This window comes from Copadichromis virginalis, linkage group LG6, assembly GCF_057382275.1.
Source record: "Copadichromis virginalis isolate Kocher_CV1m ecotype Utaka linkage group LG6, C_Virginalis_male_GT1.1, whole genome shotgun sequence".
Taxonomy (NCBI): Eukaryota; Metazoa; Chordata; class Actinopteri; order Cichliformes; family Cichlidae; genus Copadichromis; species Copadichromis virginalis.
This window is the reverse complement of record NC_140623.1, coordinates 30011543-30028141: the sequence shown is the minus strand read 5'-3', so window position 1 is coordinate 30028141 and position 16599 is coordinate 30011543. Positions and strand designations below refer to the sequence as shown.

Genomic DNA, 16599 nt, shown 5'->3' with positions numbered 1-16599 from the left:
TGGTATTTTTAACTATTATACTTTTTAAAATATTCCACTTTTTTCCTTTAATTTGTCCCATTGAAATTAATGGGAAACTTCAGCAATTCTGCTAAATTTTGCTTGTTTTTGAAACTTAACTACTTCCTCAAATTTTCACCTAGAACAACCATTCAAACTTTAAAATGTTCACAAATTATTGGGCTATTCATGTATGTTTCAGCTTTTTCAAATATTTTACCGTTTTACTTTTATGCCTCTTAAAGTTTTGAGTTGCAAAATTGTGATTTTTCACAAAATACATGCGTTGTTATGGTTGCTATGCTCTTGGCTTCCAGTGTGCCACTGAAGGTTTTGCAATTTTCACTTCATGTCCGAACAACTTCCTGCTACTTGCTCAATTTTCACTCAACTTCCACAAATTATACATCAAAACGTAGGTATTTTTGCTGGCTTTCAGAAAATGTCACTATCATTGTTGTGGGATTTATAGAATTTTTGCAAATCTCCTCAGACCAACACAATGTCAGAAAACTCTCCATATAAAGTGAATGGAGAGCTTGTTCAAAATCATCGCTGCATTTCTGTAATGAGAGGCATATTCGAATCGTCATATCTCCTTAACAAAGCAAAGTTAAGACATGAGGCTTGTCCCCGAATATCTTCAGACACCCCTGACGCTCACAATTCAAGAATTTCTTTCTCAGCTATTACCGTTCTGAAATGAGTTGGACTTGTTTGAGGGTAGGAAATTCGTCCTTCGCTCAGATTTCTTCAGATTTCAAACTGTGGAAATGAACCACTTTTTTCTCTCGTCATAACTTTTTGTTGGATTTCCACAGAGACCTGAAAATTTCCATGATTGTTCACCAAAGCCTGCTGTCTCTTACGGTGAAAGAATGATATCGATACTCCAAATAGATTTAGAGTTAGAAAGCGTTGTTTGAGGGCAAGTCAAGGCAGTTTTTGCTTCGCTCTACTCAGTTATGGTGCATTAGAAGTCAAATATCTTTAATAATTCATATTTTAATGATAAATTGTAAACACTGGAAGATTCCCCCATCTCTTCTGAACAAAACGGTGTAAGAATGACCGCTCTAGCCCCTACGGTTAGGAAATTATGGTCATTTGTTTGAGGGGAGTCCTCACTATGAGAAATAGGCTGCAATAATCCTGTGCCTCTCTGTGCTGCGTGTGTAAAAAGAGGCACATGTTTTGGCGGGAAAAAGTACACAGGCTCTCTGATTGGTGGATTCAAATTCAGCAGCTCCCAGGCTGACCTAGAAACTTACTTCTCTCTCCCTGTGCATTTTTTTGCTGATTTTTTCATTTAACAAGTATATTTGAGGGACCCTCAGCATGTTCAGCATTTTTTCAGCTGTCCATTTTGCTTTTCCAATTTTTCTGTTTAACTTATTACTATTGTGCTAAATCATACTGTTTCTGCTATTTTATAAGATTTGTGCTTAATATAGTATTTCTGCTTTTAATAGGATTTGTGCTTAATATAGTATTTCTGCTTTTTATAGAATTTGTGCTTAATATAGTATTTCTGCTTTTTATAGAATTTGTGCTAAAACATAGTATTTCTACTAAATGTAGTATTTATGCTTAATCATAGTATTTCTATATATTTCTGCCAGGTCCCCAGGCAGCCAATCCTCTGTGAGGACTTAGACATTCAAATTTTCAAATCAGGGCCTGCACGGTTTCCCAGCCAATCATATATGTGTCCTGAGGCATTCAAATTTGCATATTGGGGCCTTCATGGCTTCTAAGCCAGCCAATCATATCTGAGGGCTGAGGAATTCAAATCCACAAATCAGGGCCTGCACAGCTTCCCAGCCAGCCAATCATATATGTGGGCTCCAGGTATTCAAATTTGCATATTGGGGAATTCGTGGCTTCTAAGTCAACAAGTCATCCATGTCGTATATCTCTAAAAATTCACATTTTAATGATAAATTGTTAACACTGGAAGATTCCCCCATCTCTTCTGAACAAAACGGTGTAAGAATGACCGCTCTAGCCCCTACGGTTAGGAAATTATGGTCATTTGTTTGAGGGGAGTCCTCACTATGAGAAATAGGCTGCAATAATCCTGTGCCTCTCTCTGTGCTGCGTGTGTAAAAAGGATGCACCTGTTTTGGCGGGAAAAAGTACACAGGCTCTCTGATTGGTGGATTCAAATTCAGCAGCTCCCAGGCTGACCTAGAAACTTACTTCTCTCTCCCTGTGCATTTTTATGCTGATTTTTTCATTTAACAAGTATATTTGAGGGACCCTCAGCATGTTCAGCATTTTTTCAGCTGTCCATTTTGCTTTTCCAATTTTTCTGTTTAACTTATTACTATTGTGCTAAATCATACTGTTTCTGCTATTTTACAAGATTTGTGCTTAATATAGTATTTCTGCTTTTAATAGGATTTGTGCTTAATATAGTATTTCTGCTTTTTATAGAATTTGTGCCTAATATAGTATTTCTGCTTTTTATAGAATTTGTGCTTAATATAGTATTTCTGCTTTTTATATGATTTGTGCTTAATATGGTATTTCTGCTAAATTATAGTATTTCTGCTTTTTATAGTATTTGTGCTAAAACATAGTATTTCTACTAAATGTAGTATTTATGCTTAATCATAGTATTTCTATATATTTCTGCCAGGTCCCCAATCCTCTGTGAGGACTTAGACATTCAAATTTTCAAATCAGGGCCTGCACGGCTTCCCAGCCAATCATATAAGTGTCCTGAGGCATTCAAATTTGCATATTGGGGCCTTCATGGCTTCTAAGCCAGCCAATCATATCTGAGGGCTGAGGAATTCAAATCCACAAATCAGGGCCTGCACAGCTTCCCAGCCAGCCAATCATATATGTGGCCTCAGGCATTCAAATTTGCATATTGGGGAATTCGTGGCTTCTAAGTCAACAAGTCATCCATGTCATATATCTCTAAAAATTCATATTTTAATGATAAATTGTCAACACTTGAAGATTCCCCCATCTCTTCTGAACAAAACGGTGTAAGAATGACCGTTCTAACCCCTACGGTTAGGAAATTATGGTCATTTGTTTGAGGGGAGTCCTCACTATGAGAAATAGACTGCAATAATCCTGTGCCTCTCTGTTTTGGCGGGAAAACATAAACAGCCACTCTGATTGGTGGATTCAAATTCAGCAGCTCCCAGGCTGACCTAGAAACTTACTTCTCTCTCCCTGTGTGTGTGTGTGTGTGTGTGTGTGTGTGTGTGTGTGTGTGTGTGTGTGTGTTTGTGTGTGTGTGTGACAGAGAGAGAGAGAGAGAGAGAAAGCCTTTTAATGGGATGATCCCATTGTAAGATTCAAATTCAATATATTTAGACTGGTTGACTGAATTGGATCTTGTGTGTGTGTCTCTCTGTGCATGTGTGTTTCCTCATGTGTACATATTTGTAATTGTGTGGCTGTCATAAATTTTTTTGCAGATTTTTGTCATTTAACAAGTATATTTGAGGGAACCTCAGCATGTTCAGCATTTTTTCAGCTGTCCATTTTGCTTTTCCAATTTTTCTGTTTAACTTATTACTATTGTGCTAAATCACACTATTTCTGCTATTTTATAAGATTTGTGCTTAATATACTATTTCTGCTTTTATAGGATTTGTGCTTAATATAGTATTTCTGCTTTTTATAAGATTTGTGCTTAATATAGTATTTCTGCTAAATGTAGTATTTATGCTTAATCATACTATTTCTGCTTTTCATAGGATTTGTGCTTAATATAGTATTTCTGCTAAATTTAGTATTTCTGATTAATTATAGTTTTTCTACTAAATCATAGTACAGTATTTCTGCTTTTTATGGGATTTGTGCTAAAACAAAGTATTTCTACTAAATGTAGTATTTATGCTTAATCATACCATTTCTGCTTTTTATAGGATTTGTGCTTAATATAGTATTTCTGCTAAATTATAGTATTTCTGCCAAATTATAATATTTGTGCTAAAACATAGTCTTAATTTAAAATTACAATATTCATAGTTCATCACAGTGTCTCTGGTAAATCACAATATTTCTGCTCTGTTGTACTATTTTTCTAAATCATAGTGTTTCTGTAATGTTTAAGTATTTTTGGCTAAATATATTCTTTCTGTTATCTTATACTATTTCTCCTAAATTCTTGTATTTTTGAGAAGTTATCATGTTTCTGGTAAGTTACAATATTTCTGCTAAATTCTGCTATGCTATTGTATTTCTGCCAAGTATTATGTTTCCTCTAAGATATTGCAGTTCTGCTAAGTTATTCCATTTTAGCAAACTTCTTTTGCTTCTGCAAAGTTTTTACAATTTCTGCAACTTTTCAGCTTTTTCAGCTACTTTTTGCATACAGCTTCAGCTTTAAGCATCCACACTGCATTTTCGCAGGAAATGCAAATTTTTCTAGTTTGTTCAGTGCTTGTCTTTCTTTGTTTTAGTCGAGGGGAATGACTCACCCCACACAAAAAAGTTATGTGGCAACAACCAGTTAAAACCAGGAAATTTTAACCAAAATTCTTGTAGCGAACTACAAGAAAGAATCTTTGCTTTGAACAGAGACAGAAGCCTGCTTGAAAAGAGAAATGAAGAGCTCCTTAACATCATAAAGAGTCTTGAGGAGGAGAAGAAGAGGCAGAATGGTGAGAAACTTCAGTTCTTCCTCTTTTCTGTACTTGCAAAAGAAATTGTGGTATTCTGATCTCACGCTCATCTTTTCTCTCTTAGGTTTCATCTCATCGTATAATTAGAAAAATGGCGGCTCATATGAAACAGTTGAGTTTCTCTCTAAAATGGTTTTGGTATTATTTCAACAAAGTTTATTATTATTATTATTATTATTATTATTATTATTATTATTATTAGTCTATAATCTGTTTTAAGCTAATTGTCCCACATGTTTGACTTTTGCAGTTAATGATTGTGATTGTATTACAGTTTGGATTTCTGTTTGGGGTTTTTAAACATTTTTTTTATAATTTTTATTAATTATTCTTTGAAATGTTTATGTCTGTATTATTCTGAAAGAGAATTTCTTGTTAAATTGAGTTGTTCATGTCTGGTTTTACTTCATGGTTTTCATTATAATTTCTATTTTACCATCCATCATTTTCTACCAAAGTGAGCTGTATTTTTTTTATTATTTTTCTTTATGAAGGTTTTGGGTCCTATTTGTTAAATTTCACACTAGTTTCTTGTCTATTTGTCTCCTCATGGCTGTCGGACTTTTGGATTTGTTTCTCATTTGCTTCTTGGACTTTCTTACGCCCTGAATTTCTACATTAACCTCAATAAAATGGCTTGTTTTTTGTTAGTAAGTCTGCCATCTGTGTCCTGCTTTTGGGTCCTAACCTTTACATGCCACACGACCTAACAAACCAATCTTTTCATGCAGTTTAGAACACTGAATATTTTCACATTTTTTTCTTATTTTCCAGCACATTAGACCTTATTTTGTCTTCCTACACCTGCACTAGAAGTCTCTGAAGTCAAAGATATGATAAATAGAATAGAAAGTTTATATTTATAGAACTGTATCTTTGTAGTACAGTCAATTTCACTAACAAATTGCATTTTGTACCTAAAGCTTCTCTAAAGCACATCTCAGCGCATTATTGTGTAGGCTGTGAATGGTTGTTTGTCACTTTCACAGAGCTGAGCAGTGGAGCATCATCTCAGCAGCCTCCTTATCATTGGAGGGAAGTCATATCTAGATGTTTTCCCCTTTCTACTGGGAACAAAATGGCAGAAAGCAGAAAGTCTTGTGCGAGTGAAGAAGCTAACCTGGTTCTGATCAACAGTTAACAGAGAACAAATAGCCTACAAAAGGAACTGTTAAAGAAAGAGTTACATTAACAAATCGTACGTTTGTAATGTTGCTAAAACATGAATTCAAGTCATGTATTTCACCAGATCTCAGAAGAAAATACATCTACTCCACTATATTTATTTGACAGCAAATGTTACAAATTCACATTTTGCACATAAACAACAGCCATCAAATGATGTGATGTTGTGTTCTTCTGAAACACTTCTTTGATTGTTCAGTATGTCACAAAATTGGCAACTATTTGGATTTGAAAACACAATTTGTAATTTAAGGGTATTTTAAGGGGTTTTAGCACTTTTCTTTATGTAAACATATATCATAAACATACATATATCATCTGGAAGGAGATTTTTATATCTTTTACTGGGTCATTTTACATGGCAGAGATGAGCCCTTGAAGTGGCTGGATAAAAGTCCAATGACCAAAGTATAAGGCCTTTGAATAACTACCTACTTTTTTCCTCTGAAGGACGATACACTTAAAATATGAAATTAAATATTTTTGTAATTAAACTATTTATTTGTATTTAAAAAATTGTTATATTTCAAATACCAATGCAGTAATCAAGATTACCCAAATGCAAGATGCAAGAAAAGGGAATCAAATTAAAACAAGTCTTTATTTAAGCTGAAACACAAGTTCCAGAAATTAAAACAAAACAAAACAAAAAATCTCCATCCAAAATCTCCATCCTTTGGTCTGCCGGCTCAGTCAGCCTACTGGCCTTGAGGCCGGTAAAATCTCCAACAAATCTGCTCGCTTTTTGCACCACCTGTGCAACCACAGAAACTCCACCTGTCTAACCTAGCTTCTCACCCATAGTCTGCTTCCCCGCCAATTAAGACCACTCTAGTTTATACCCTCCTCTGTGACAGAGCACCCATTACCCCCCACACTCACTAGCCCCTACTTGATAGTAAAGTTCAATTAACTGAGTACTGACCACAAAGTCTGCTTCTTGGGTCTTGCCAGTACCTGATGATGATATTCTTAGGCTTTCTCTCTTGGCAAATATGACCAAATTGACAAAGACTCCTTACCTGAGAAAGCAGGTCCACTCACAAAGTTTTGGTCTCATATACATTTTCATAAATTGTATTTGAAGATCCATTTTCCTGTTTCTGTGATGGTGTTATGGTCTCACGGTCTAAATATCTGTATATATGGTCAACAGCCACATCTTTAGTCAGTCTTACAGTATTCTGCTGGGCAGTTGTCCTTCAAGAGCTGCATACCTAATTAAATAATTAGGTATGCATTTTATCAGACTGATTTGTATTGGCAGTTCAGTGAATCAAAGATCATGTTAATCTAACACCATCTTCCGTCGGCATTAGCATGTTGTGGATGTTGTGGTTTAACGGCAAATCATTTATTATTTTAAAGGCAACAAAGACAAGTAACCCTCCCACAGTAGATGAGGGTCTGGTTCACTGTTCTACCACAGGATGCAGCGATTTGCCACTCTGTTTATGCTCTTCAGCAGAGCTAGCTACATGCTGAGGTACCGTATGTGCACCATAAATGCATCACAGTGAATGAGAAGGAAAAAGGGATGTTTTGGCGCTGGGAGGTCATTATTTTTAATACTTAGGACACTTTGGAGATATTTACTAACTGGATGCAACGCCAGGGAGCAGCAAAAAAAATACATAAATAAAATAAAAGTATAATAATTTCAAAGTCATATGGTTAAACTTTCCAGTCAAATTTAATAACTCACTCAAGTGAAGGTGCTGGAATACTATTCTGGATCCTTCTGGCCCACTTTAACCCATACAGATAATGTTTTTGTTTTTTTTAATGCTGATTTTATTTCCACATGAACCATCACACATACAGTGCAGTACAACTAACTTTGGCTGATACATTTATATTAAAACAGGAAAGCTGGTATTGAAAAAGTAACAACAACAAGATACAAGATGTTAATTGTTAATGTTAATTTTTACAACTGATAACTTAAAAAGTCTTAACACTGACCTTCCTGTTGAAGAAAAAATAATCTAACATACACACTGTCAGCACACCATAAGTCAACGTGGACAAAAAAATTTACAATTTAAATTACAATTTGAAGTAAAGCTCCATCAAAGCGGTTTTATTTTCAGTCAAATATTATAATAGACAATACTTTTCTTGCCTAACACATCATTATAAGCTTAGAAAAACCCCCAAAACAAAACAAAATGTGTTTTTAGACTCTATTATTCAGTATTTAGTACACAAATTTTTTGCAATGAAGTTTTTTGGGGGGTAAAATATAAGACAAGAATATAAACAAAGACTAATTAATTTGAGTCTTTGTTAAGAAAAGTCCCTCTGAAGTCTATATCAACTCAATATCCAGATATTCCCATAAAGTCTAATCTAGCTACTGATAGCAACAGTACTGAGTTGCATGTTGTAAATTATCATGCTCCCTACTAAAAATCTATGCTTATATGTACAGTGCAGATGCAAACACATGGAAAGTGGTGATTATGCATTTAGATGCACAAGTGTATGCCAACCAAAGGGGGACTTTCAAAACACATAAGAGTAACTGTGTGTCTCCAGGAAAATCCTCCATGCTCTTGAGACTGCTGGGAGACACAGAAAACCTTCTGGCAAAGGCATGTGTTGATTTCTGTGCAGCCGCTTAAGGCTTGAAATATTGACCTCTACTACCAGCAGTAATAATACTAATAATGTATACTTTATTCATCCCCGTGGGGAAATTACTTGTTTTTCTCTGCATTTGACCCATTCACTCAGTGGGCAGCCACTAAGCAGGCACCCAGGGAGCAGTGTGTAAGGACGGTATCTTGCTCAGGGGTACCTCAGGGTAGCCGTTCAGTGGATTCGAACCCTCAACCTTCCGATCATGGGACGACCACTCTACCTACTGAGCTATCCAAGCCCTATAGTGACACTGACCCCAGCCAAATACAAAACTAGTGAAAAAACAGTTTAAGAAGAAGAGGAAGGCAAAAAAACTTAAAAGCTGTAAAACCCTTCTGTGTTATTGTAGGGTCTTTACTTTACAATATAAAGCACCTTGAATGTTATTGTGATTTGGAGCTATATCAATAATTATTAATTGAATTGAGTAGGTTGACTCATTGCTGCCACTCTGGTGCACTTGTTATTAAATTCAGTAACACCAAAGCAGCTGAAACTGATTAACAAGCCCCTTTGCAACTTAACTGACCCGATCAATATCACAGAAGTTTAATTGAATTGAAGCTATATGCTGATTAAAAAGTGTTCCTTTAATTTTTGAAGCAGTGTATTTACAGAATGGTAGACGGTAATCAGTAAAGACCGTTTAATTTCACATCTTAAATTTTAATTTTATGTATTGTGCTTATTTTCTAAAACTCTCCCTTTGACTTCATCACAAAGTCCATTTTACTTGCTGTTTCTGGAGCTTTTAATTACAACTCTTTCTTCTTATGAACAAATCGAATCATCAGTTATTACAAAGGTTATTTAGCGGTTATGATATTACTGAGGTTTTGCAAGCTGCTGCACATAATTTGGTATAATGATATAAGTTTAAAGATAACTGGAACATATGAATGCCGTTATTGTTTCTTCTTATAGACTTCTGTTTTTTTTCCCAGTTAAAATGAGTGTTTTTGTTGTTGAGAGGAGATGAAAGATAGTAATCTTCCAGCTTTCACTGATTATCATTTTTGGCTTTGGCCATGGACTCCAGTCGTGTCTGTAGTTGCTCTATCTGTTGAACCAGATTATTGAAACTGGTCTCATTATAAAGGTTTTCGTATGTTATCTCTAACTGGCGTCTTTGATCACTGAGGTTTTGGTATTTTGTCTCTAACTGGAGTCTTTGATTTTCAAGGCTTTCATAACTGGAGCGTAACTTATTACTTTGATCACTAAGGGAGTTATATTCACTTTCTAGCTGGTCCTTTATTTTAGAAAGATCGTTGTAACTGTTCTGAAACTGGTCTTTTTCTTCAGTCAGATTGTTGAAACTGTTCTGTAACAGAGTTTTTTCCATTTTCCAATCAGAGTTGCTCTTGGTATCTGCATTTGACACATAAACAAATAAAGAAAAAAATCAACCAGTTATCTCCTTAGGGCATCATCAGCATACCAAAAAAATACTCACATAAGAAAACCATATAAATGAGTCCAGCCAGGAGGAGAAGACACAACAGAGCCAGAAACACTATAGCAGCTCTGCAGGAATCCTTCTTTGCATGTCCAGACGCTGAAGAAAACCAGAAATGTATTATTTGTTTTCTTCCAAATGAATGTACGTTTTATCAAAGCTTCACATCACATCTATTAGAGTGAGTTGAATTTTGACATGAGAATAAAAGCCAGCACAGCTTTCATCAGTACAAGCATGGTTTTCATTACCTCAGCGCAGGTTTCAGTTTTCTCTTGAGGCTACCTTACTATTTGTATCCAAATACAAATAGAATGCAGTATTATTATTAGCAAGCTATGATACTGTTACCCAAATATAATCTAGGCATTGCTAAATTATTTAATCTCATTCACTTGAATGTGTTTCCCATAATAAATGTTAGACTAATAGTGATAGTGGTAGGCTTTCTTGGGTATTTATTTGGTAATCACATGTTATTCATTTATCTTTTACCTTTTTAATATGAAATTAATTATTACATTGTTTTTATGTCATTAGTACAGGGCTGAAAAAAGTTAGACCACATAAATTTTTTTTTGCTTTTTCTTCTTTAATGTGGGTCAAAGAAGAACAATGATCATCTTTTTAAAAAGTCATGTTCTAAATTTATACACATATTTTCACACTTACCTCAGCAGAAGTTGATCATTGCAGAAGCGTACATGAAAAATTTTTACTGTGACACTAACTCAAACCCAGTCACCAAATCATTGTGTACTTACACTGCATTATTTACACTTACATGCATGACATACCATATTGTTGCCTTATTTCATACACTGTATGTATTAACTTGGTTAGTACACATAGTTTTCTGGGGTTGCCAGTCACAAAAATTACACTTCTAAGCTGACTCGAATGGTTTCTAAACCTATGTGCTGGATCTAACAATTATTTCTTTGCAGTGTTATCACGTCTGTCAACACCTGGGTGAAAATTATCACAAAAATTCATAAACTTTCAATCAGGTTTTCAAACACATGTGTTATATTCCTCAACAGATGTATTACCTGAGGGTGCAGCATCAGTTTGGTTGTGAAGCAACACATTACCATAAACATTTTGTGAATCGTGTGTCTCCCACTTCTTCCTGCTGTGTTTTCCTGAAAATCCATCAACATTAGCATAGATATTATCCATTTCCATTCTAGAACTGTCGATGTCTAATGTGAAGGTGGCAGTTTGTAGAGAGTGCCTGTCTAATACTCTAATAAGGAACACCTTCTAAAAGAGGCCCAATTATGTGTGTCTGCTCAACAGGAAATTGATGACTGATGCAATTATTTTTAAAGGTGACTGTCTTTTTCTGTTTAACCTGTTTGCAGCAGCTACTTGACTGCCGCTTCTATTTTAAATATACCATACAATACCGTATTACTTTATTTATTAAGCACTTTTAAAAACACCACCATGGCCTATCAATATCACCAAACATAAAAGACAAACACAGGCCGGAGGGTAACAGATATAGAAACACAAAACAGCAGTAGAAGTTAAACAATAAAGGAGTACACAAAAAGTAACTCAAGGTCACAGTGAACTTTTCAACTGGTCCGAAGGCCAGGGCGTAAAAGTGTGTCTTCAAAAGAGATTTAAAAATGGCAAAGAGAGAAGTCTGATGTGAAATTGTGAAAGCTCTATCACCTCTGAGTTTGTGTTGCATCTTTGGAACGAGCAAAAGCATCTGGTCTGCTGATCTTAGAGAACGAGACGGGACATATGTTTCCAGCAGCTGGCACAGATAAAAGGGGCCACAACAAGCCTTTTAAAATAGATTAGTAAACAAACTGGAAGCCATTGAAGGGAGGCTAAGATTTGAGGTGGCATGATCTTGCTTGCTTGCACCACATAAAAATCAAGCTGCAGCATTTTACACCAGCCGTAGGCAAGCAATGCAGGCCTGGCAAATTCTGATAAAAAAGTACATGGCAGAAAGGTTATAAGAGCATGCATTAATCTTTCAAGGTTGCATTTGGACAGAAGAGGCATGATTATTGGTAAATACATTTATTGACCGTTACATACAGTGCTTTGAAAAAACAATTTGTGCCCTTCCTGATTTCTTAGTTCCTTGCATTTTTGTCACATTTCAATGTGAGCGTGTAGGTCTATTTTGAGACCTTGGCAAAGTGGTTACTCTTTGGAATAACTTGTACTTTTACACATTTGTTTGAACCAATTATCTTGAAATCTGCAGTTGTTTTATAAATGGATCCGAGAGACTTTCTCAACTTCTATCTTCCACTTCAATCTACAACTCTTAGATCTTCGGTGAGTTCTTGTTCTGAGTATTTGTAAGAGTGCTGTTAAAGTCGTCCTTGTTATGCAGCAAAGAAAATTCAACATGTAAAAAGAGAAATTGCAGACAATTAAACATACCAACCAGACTTTGTAGTTAGTTATTTTAGTCATTTAAGATGTTGAACTGTGTGATCAAACTTACTGCACTTCACAAATTGTGTGTGTGAGTTTGAAAAACAGCAAAACTATCTCATCAATATCACATGTTCATATGCACATATGCAATATCACTGCTCACATATGCAGTATGCAGTCAAAGGATTGTGAGACAGCTTTTAGGCATTTGCACATGAAATGTGATTTTAAGCCTTCAGATGAGGAAGTGTATTTGCACGATGTTACTGGCTTACTTAAGAAACCAGTTTCTTTTCACAGATCCAGAAGTTTTGATTTTCACATGGTATGTCATTCCAGCTGTTTTCGAAATCAAAAAAATTTATTTCGACACAGTCTTCATTTTTTCCTTCAAAACCATTGGGTTCATCAGGTCCCCAGTAACTGAAAAACAAACAAAACAGAGAATTTAATCCAGGATGCATGCAGCTCACTATAATGTGGACAAGTTAGAAAGTTAGAAAATTCAAATAGCTTCCTTAAATAAACGGCAGTATTGTAATCTGGCACAACAATATGTGAGGGCATTAGGCTACGTTCACACTGCAGGCGAAAGCGCATCAAATCCGATATTTTTGACCCTATGCGACCCATATCCGATCATGTTATGACAGTGTGAACGCGCAAATCCGATATTTTCAAATCCGATCTGGGTCACTTTCGTATGTGGTACTGAATCCGATACATATCCGATGTTTTAGAAAGCGACTGCTGTTTGAACGGTCAAGTCGCATTAAATCCGTCTTTTACGTCACCGACACAAGACAGACGCCAATTATCAGCTCCGGAGAAGCGCCCGAGAAGACATCGCGAATGCTTCCTGGCCATCCCGTGTAGATGTCAGTGAAACTGTTGGGAAGACAGCATTGGAGAAACGTGAACATTTTATTTGTACTGTATAATCTGCAGATTCTGACAGAAATCTGCAACTATCCTTTGAAGCACCGCTTCTCTAAAACAGCAATGGGGATAATTATTAGGTTATCTACATTATTATGTAAATAACAAAATAACTTAAAGCAAAAATTGGGAAACGTAAAGTCCGAAGTCTTTATATTAAGGCCATCAGTCACACAATATTACTTCTTTTGCGCATGCGGGCCGCTTTGAGCGTTCACACTATAGAGCGCGTTTGTTGTCGCATTTTATTTGTAGTGTGAAATCGGAATTGAGCATTAAGACCTGCAGTGTGAACGTAGCCTTAGTTTTGCCACTGATTAAAGTAGAATAAAACAATAATGTATAAACCTTTTGCTCAGTGGAGTCCCATCCACCCATTTCCATGTCCCTTTCATGGCTGTCTCAGTTAATCCAATCCACATGACTTTTTTAAAGTTTCTTGTAAAGTCCTAGCAAATCAAAAGTAAATAATTAATTAATGGAACTAATCACGTATTTATGAATTTCTTTCCATTATTATTACGTCACATTCACAAACCTGCTCTTCTTTGGTGTTGATAATTGCCAGGTCTGCACCTCTCTGTAAACAGTCGTCTCTACTGTCTTTCCAGGATTTCGCAATAGAGGAAATATAATAGAAACTTGGGCGGAAATAGACCCATCCTTGTTGAAAATATTGATCTGTTGTTGGAGAAAAAAAACAACATTTAATATTTCAGAGATTAACACATAAATTTACATTAACAGTTTTATTCTAAAGTTCGGCTCCTGTTAAAAATTAGAACATTTTAAATAGTCAGCTTATGTAAAAAATCTCTTTAAGCAAAATTATCAGACTTCAGAGGCAGTCTTTGCTTTATTTATTTGTTTATTTATTAATTTGCTGTGATCAGTATGTTGTCATTTAGAGATGATATTCCTAATAAGGTCAACCCAGGGCCTTTGTGGTCACAGTTCAAATGCTTTGAGTCTTCTTAAAAGGGAAAGTGTTTGTTTTTTAAATAAAAGATAAACCAAGAGGCCGCAAGAATGCTGAACATAAGAGGCCTAAGAGGTATTATAGACTGCGAAAAGCACAGCAATTTAAGCAGAGTCCAAGAATAAGAATTATAAAGCTGGACATGAGCTAAATAGATCTCCTTTAAGTATTGTAAGTCTTGCTTACAGCACTTACACAATGTTTGCTAATGAGGAAGGGCCTTGCAAGGGTAAAAATAGTCAAATACAAAAAGTGAGATGTAAAACGCTGTAACATGTTAAGTTTAAGTTGGTGTAAATTTTCATTTAACTCTAGATGGTGAATAAAATCATGCCGCCTACCACAGAACAAAATCCTGCTGTAACCATTTGAATGTAAATATCATTTACAGCTTGAGAATGTTGCATTAATTTGATTAGCCATAAAAAAGACTCATTTATTGTAATATATCCTACATGATACCCAGGTATACCAAAGTGTTGATATTATTAACCCTTAGTATATATACATATATGTGTATGAAAGGCCTCTTTACAAAGTTTACAAACTCATGCTTACCAGTGAGGTTTTTCAGCTCTTCGGTCTCCACTGTCTTAATACATGATGTTTTACTGTCTGCAAAAGCAGAAACATGTTGTCAACAGAATGTAAGACAAGCCCTCCCTACAAAAAAAGCCTAAAATTACTTTTTCTTCAAACCGATACTGGAAAACATTTTGTGTCACAGCGAAATGTAAGTACCTCATGACTATGGCTTTATTTTGAGTTTTTTGGTACTCAAAAACTGAAACATGACTTTAACTGGAAAGTCCCTTTCTTTTTCTAACGCAATCTTTAGGGGTTCTTTGGTTGCATTTTGACTTGATGTTTTTGAATCTAAACTTCCCCAAATCTTTTTTCTCTGTCTGAATGTCAAACAACTATTAATTCTAGCAGTACATATTACAATTCCTTGCCCTCAGTATTAGTGAGCTAAATGAAAACTAGACACAGGACTACAAATGTTTCATCTTGTCATTAATCAATGATGTACACAGTGATAAAACAACAACAACAACAACAACAACAACAAAACTAAACTAGGGCAGTACTCTGTTCCAATATCTGATTTGTAAAAAAAGTGTTTAAACGTTTAATTACGCTACTTACAGAAAGCAAAACGTAGGGAGATGTTGATGGCAGCTTGGAGGATACACAGGAGTCCAAAGCTAACAGCAACCAGTCTGGCTAGTTTTCTCCCTGCAACACAACCATATAAAAAGTCCTCTTTAAGTAGCCTCTTTAAAGAAACAGGTCTGCAGAATTTTTGGGCTAACCTTACTCATCGAAACCTGACAAACTCACAAAACTGAAAGATATCTGCATTTCCATGTTTTCATTTAAATATTAGGCGAATATGCAGTATAAACAATGATTGTTTGGAAAGTTATTTTAAATGAATTTTCTTTATGTGGACGATGATCCTGGTAAAAGCATTTTAGTTGAAAATTATGGGGATTAGTTATGTAAAAACAACTGTAAAACTTGAAACAGTTACATCAATTTGCGAGCATGGTGGAGTAAGAATGTGTAATGGTTTTGCAAAGGAAAGAGAGAACAGAATGCAGAAGATGGACACAGCATGGCACTTCTTTCCCTGTAACCCACGAGCGCCTTCGATGCAAGTTTCTGTATGCTTATGCTTTTGTAGTATTGATGGTCTACATTTTTTTTCTGTGCAGTTCTGTGAAAATATTTTTTGTTGTTTACTCAATTGCTCTGTATATAGCTATACATCCCATACCCTGGTTCACACATTTACATCTATCGGCAATGTAGTTTTTCTAATTAACCTATTCCCACTAACTACATGTCTTTTGACTGTGGGAGGAAGCCTGAGTACCCACGCAAACACGGGATGAACATGTAAACTCCACATAGAAAGACCCCAGCCTGATGGTGGAATTGAGCTCAGGACCTTCTTGCTATGAGGCAACAGTGCTAACCACCGTGCTGCCCAAATAAATACAGAAGAGAGAAAAGCTCATTATTAGCTCACAAAACAGCAAAATCAGTAAGAGTTTTCAATGCAAATTATGTATACATCAGTAACACGTGTACATCAATTATTGCTTCATTTAAAATATACCTTTAAAAATGTGTTTTTTTTCCGTTGCTATTAAAGAAAAAATCAAAATGATTTATTTCTTACCTGGTGCAGCAGCAGCAGCCCCTTGGCTGTGTTTATTAGAGCGACTTCTGTCTGACACATCAGGCAGATTTGCATAATCCATAGTAATCTCTAGTTGCTCTCTATGGGCAACTCTTGCCATCTTTTA

The 16599-nt window shown here is 35.5% G+C and overlaps 2 protein-coding genes across 2 annotated transcripts in view; one reads left to right on the top strand and one right to left on the bottom strand.

Annotated features, from left to right (window-relative positions):
• Positions 1 to 5305, top strand: part of LOC146708070 (uncharacterized) — a 38452-nt gene extending 33147 nt beyond the window's left edge. Inside the window, exons 3-4 of the mRNA XM_085459798.1 lie at positions 4434 to 4634; positions 4720 to 5305. Coding sequence (XP_085315924.1) covers positions 4434 to 4634; positions 4720 to 4742 — 224 coding nt within the window. The 3' untranslated portion in view covers positions 4743 to 5305. The remainder of the gene's footprint in view (positions 1 to 4433; positions 4635 to 4719) is intronic.
• Positions 5306 to 11392: 6087 nt separating this feature from the next.
• LOC146708069 (CD209 antigen-like protein A) lies at positions 11393 to 16599 on the bottom strand. Its single transcript, XM_085459796.1, has 6 exons — positions 16473 to 16599; positions 15431 to 15520; positions 14840 to 14896; positions 13841 to 13983; positions 13651 to 13751; positions 11393 to 12786 (listed from the first exon to the last, which is right to left on the bottom strand). Exons 1-6 carry the CDS (start codon positions 16591 to 16593, stop codon positions 12639 to 12641), a joined length of 660 nt encoding a protein of 219 aa, XP_085315922.1. The 5' UTR covers positions 16594 to 16599; the 3' UTR covers positions 11393 to 12638.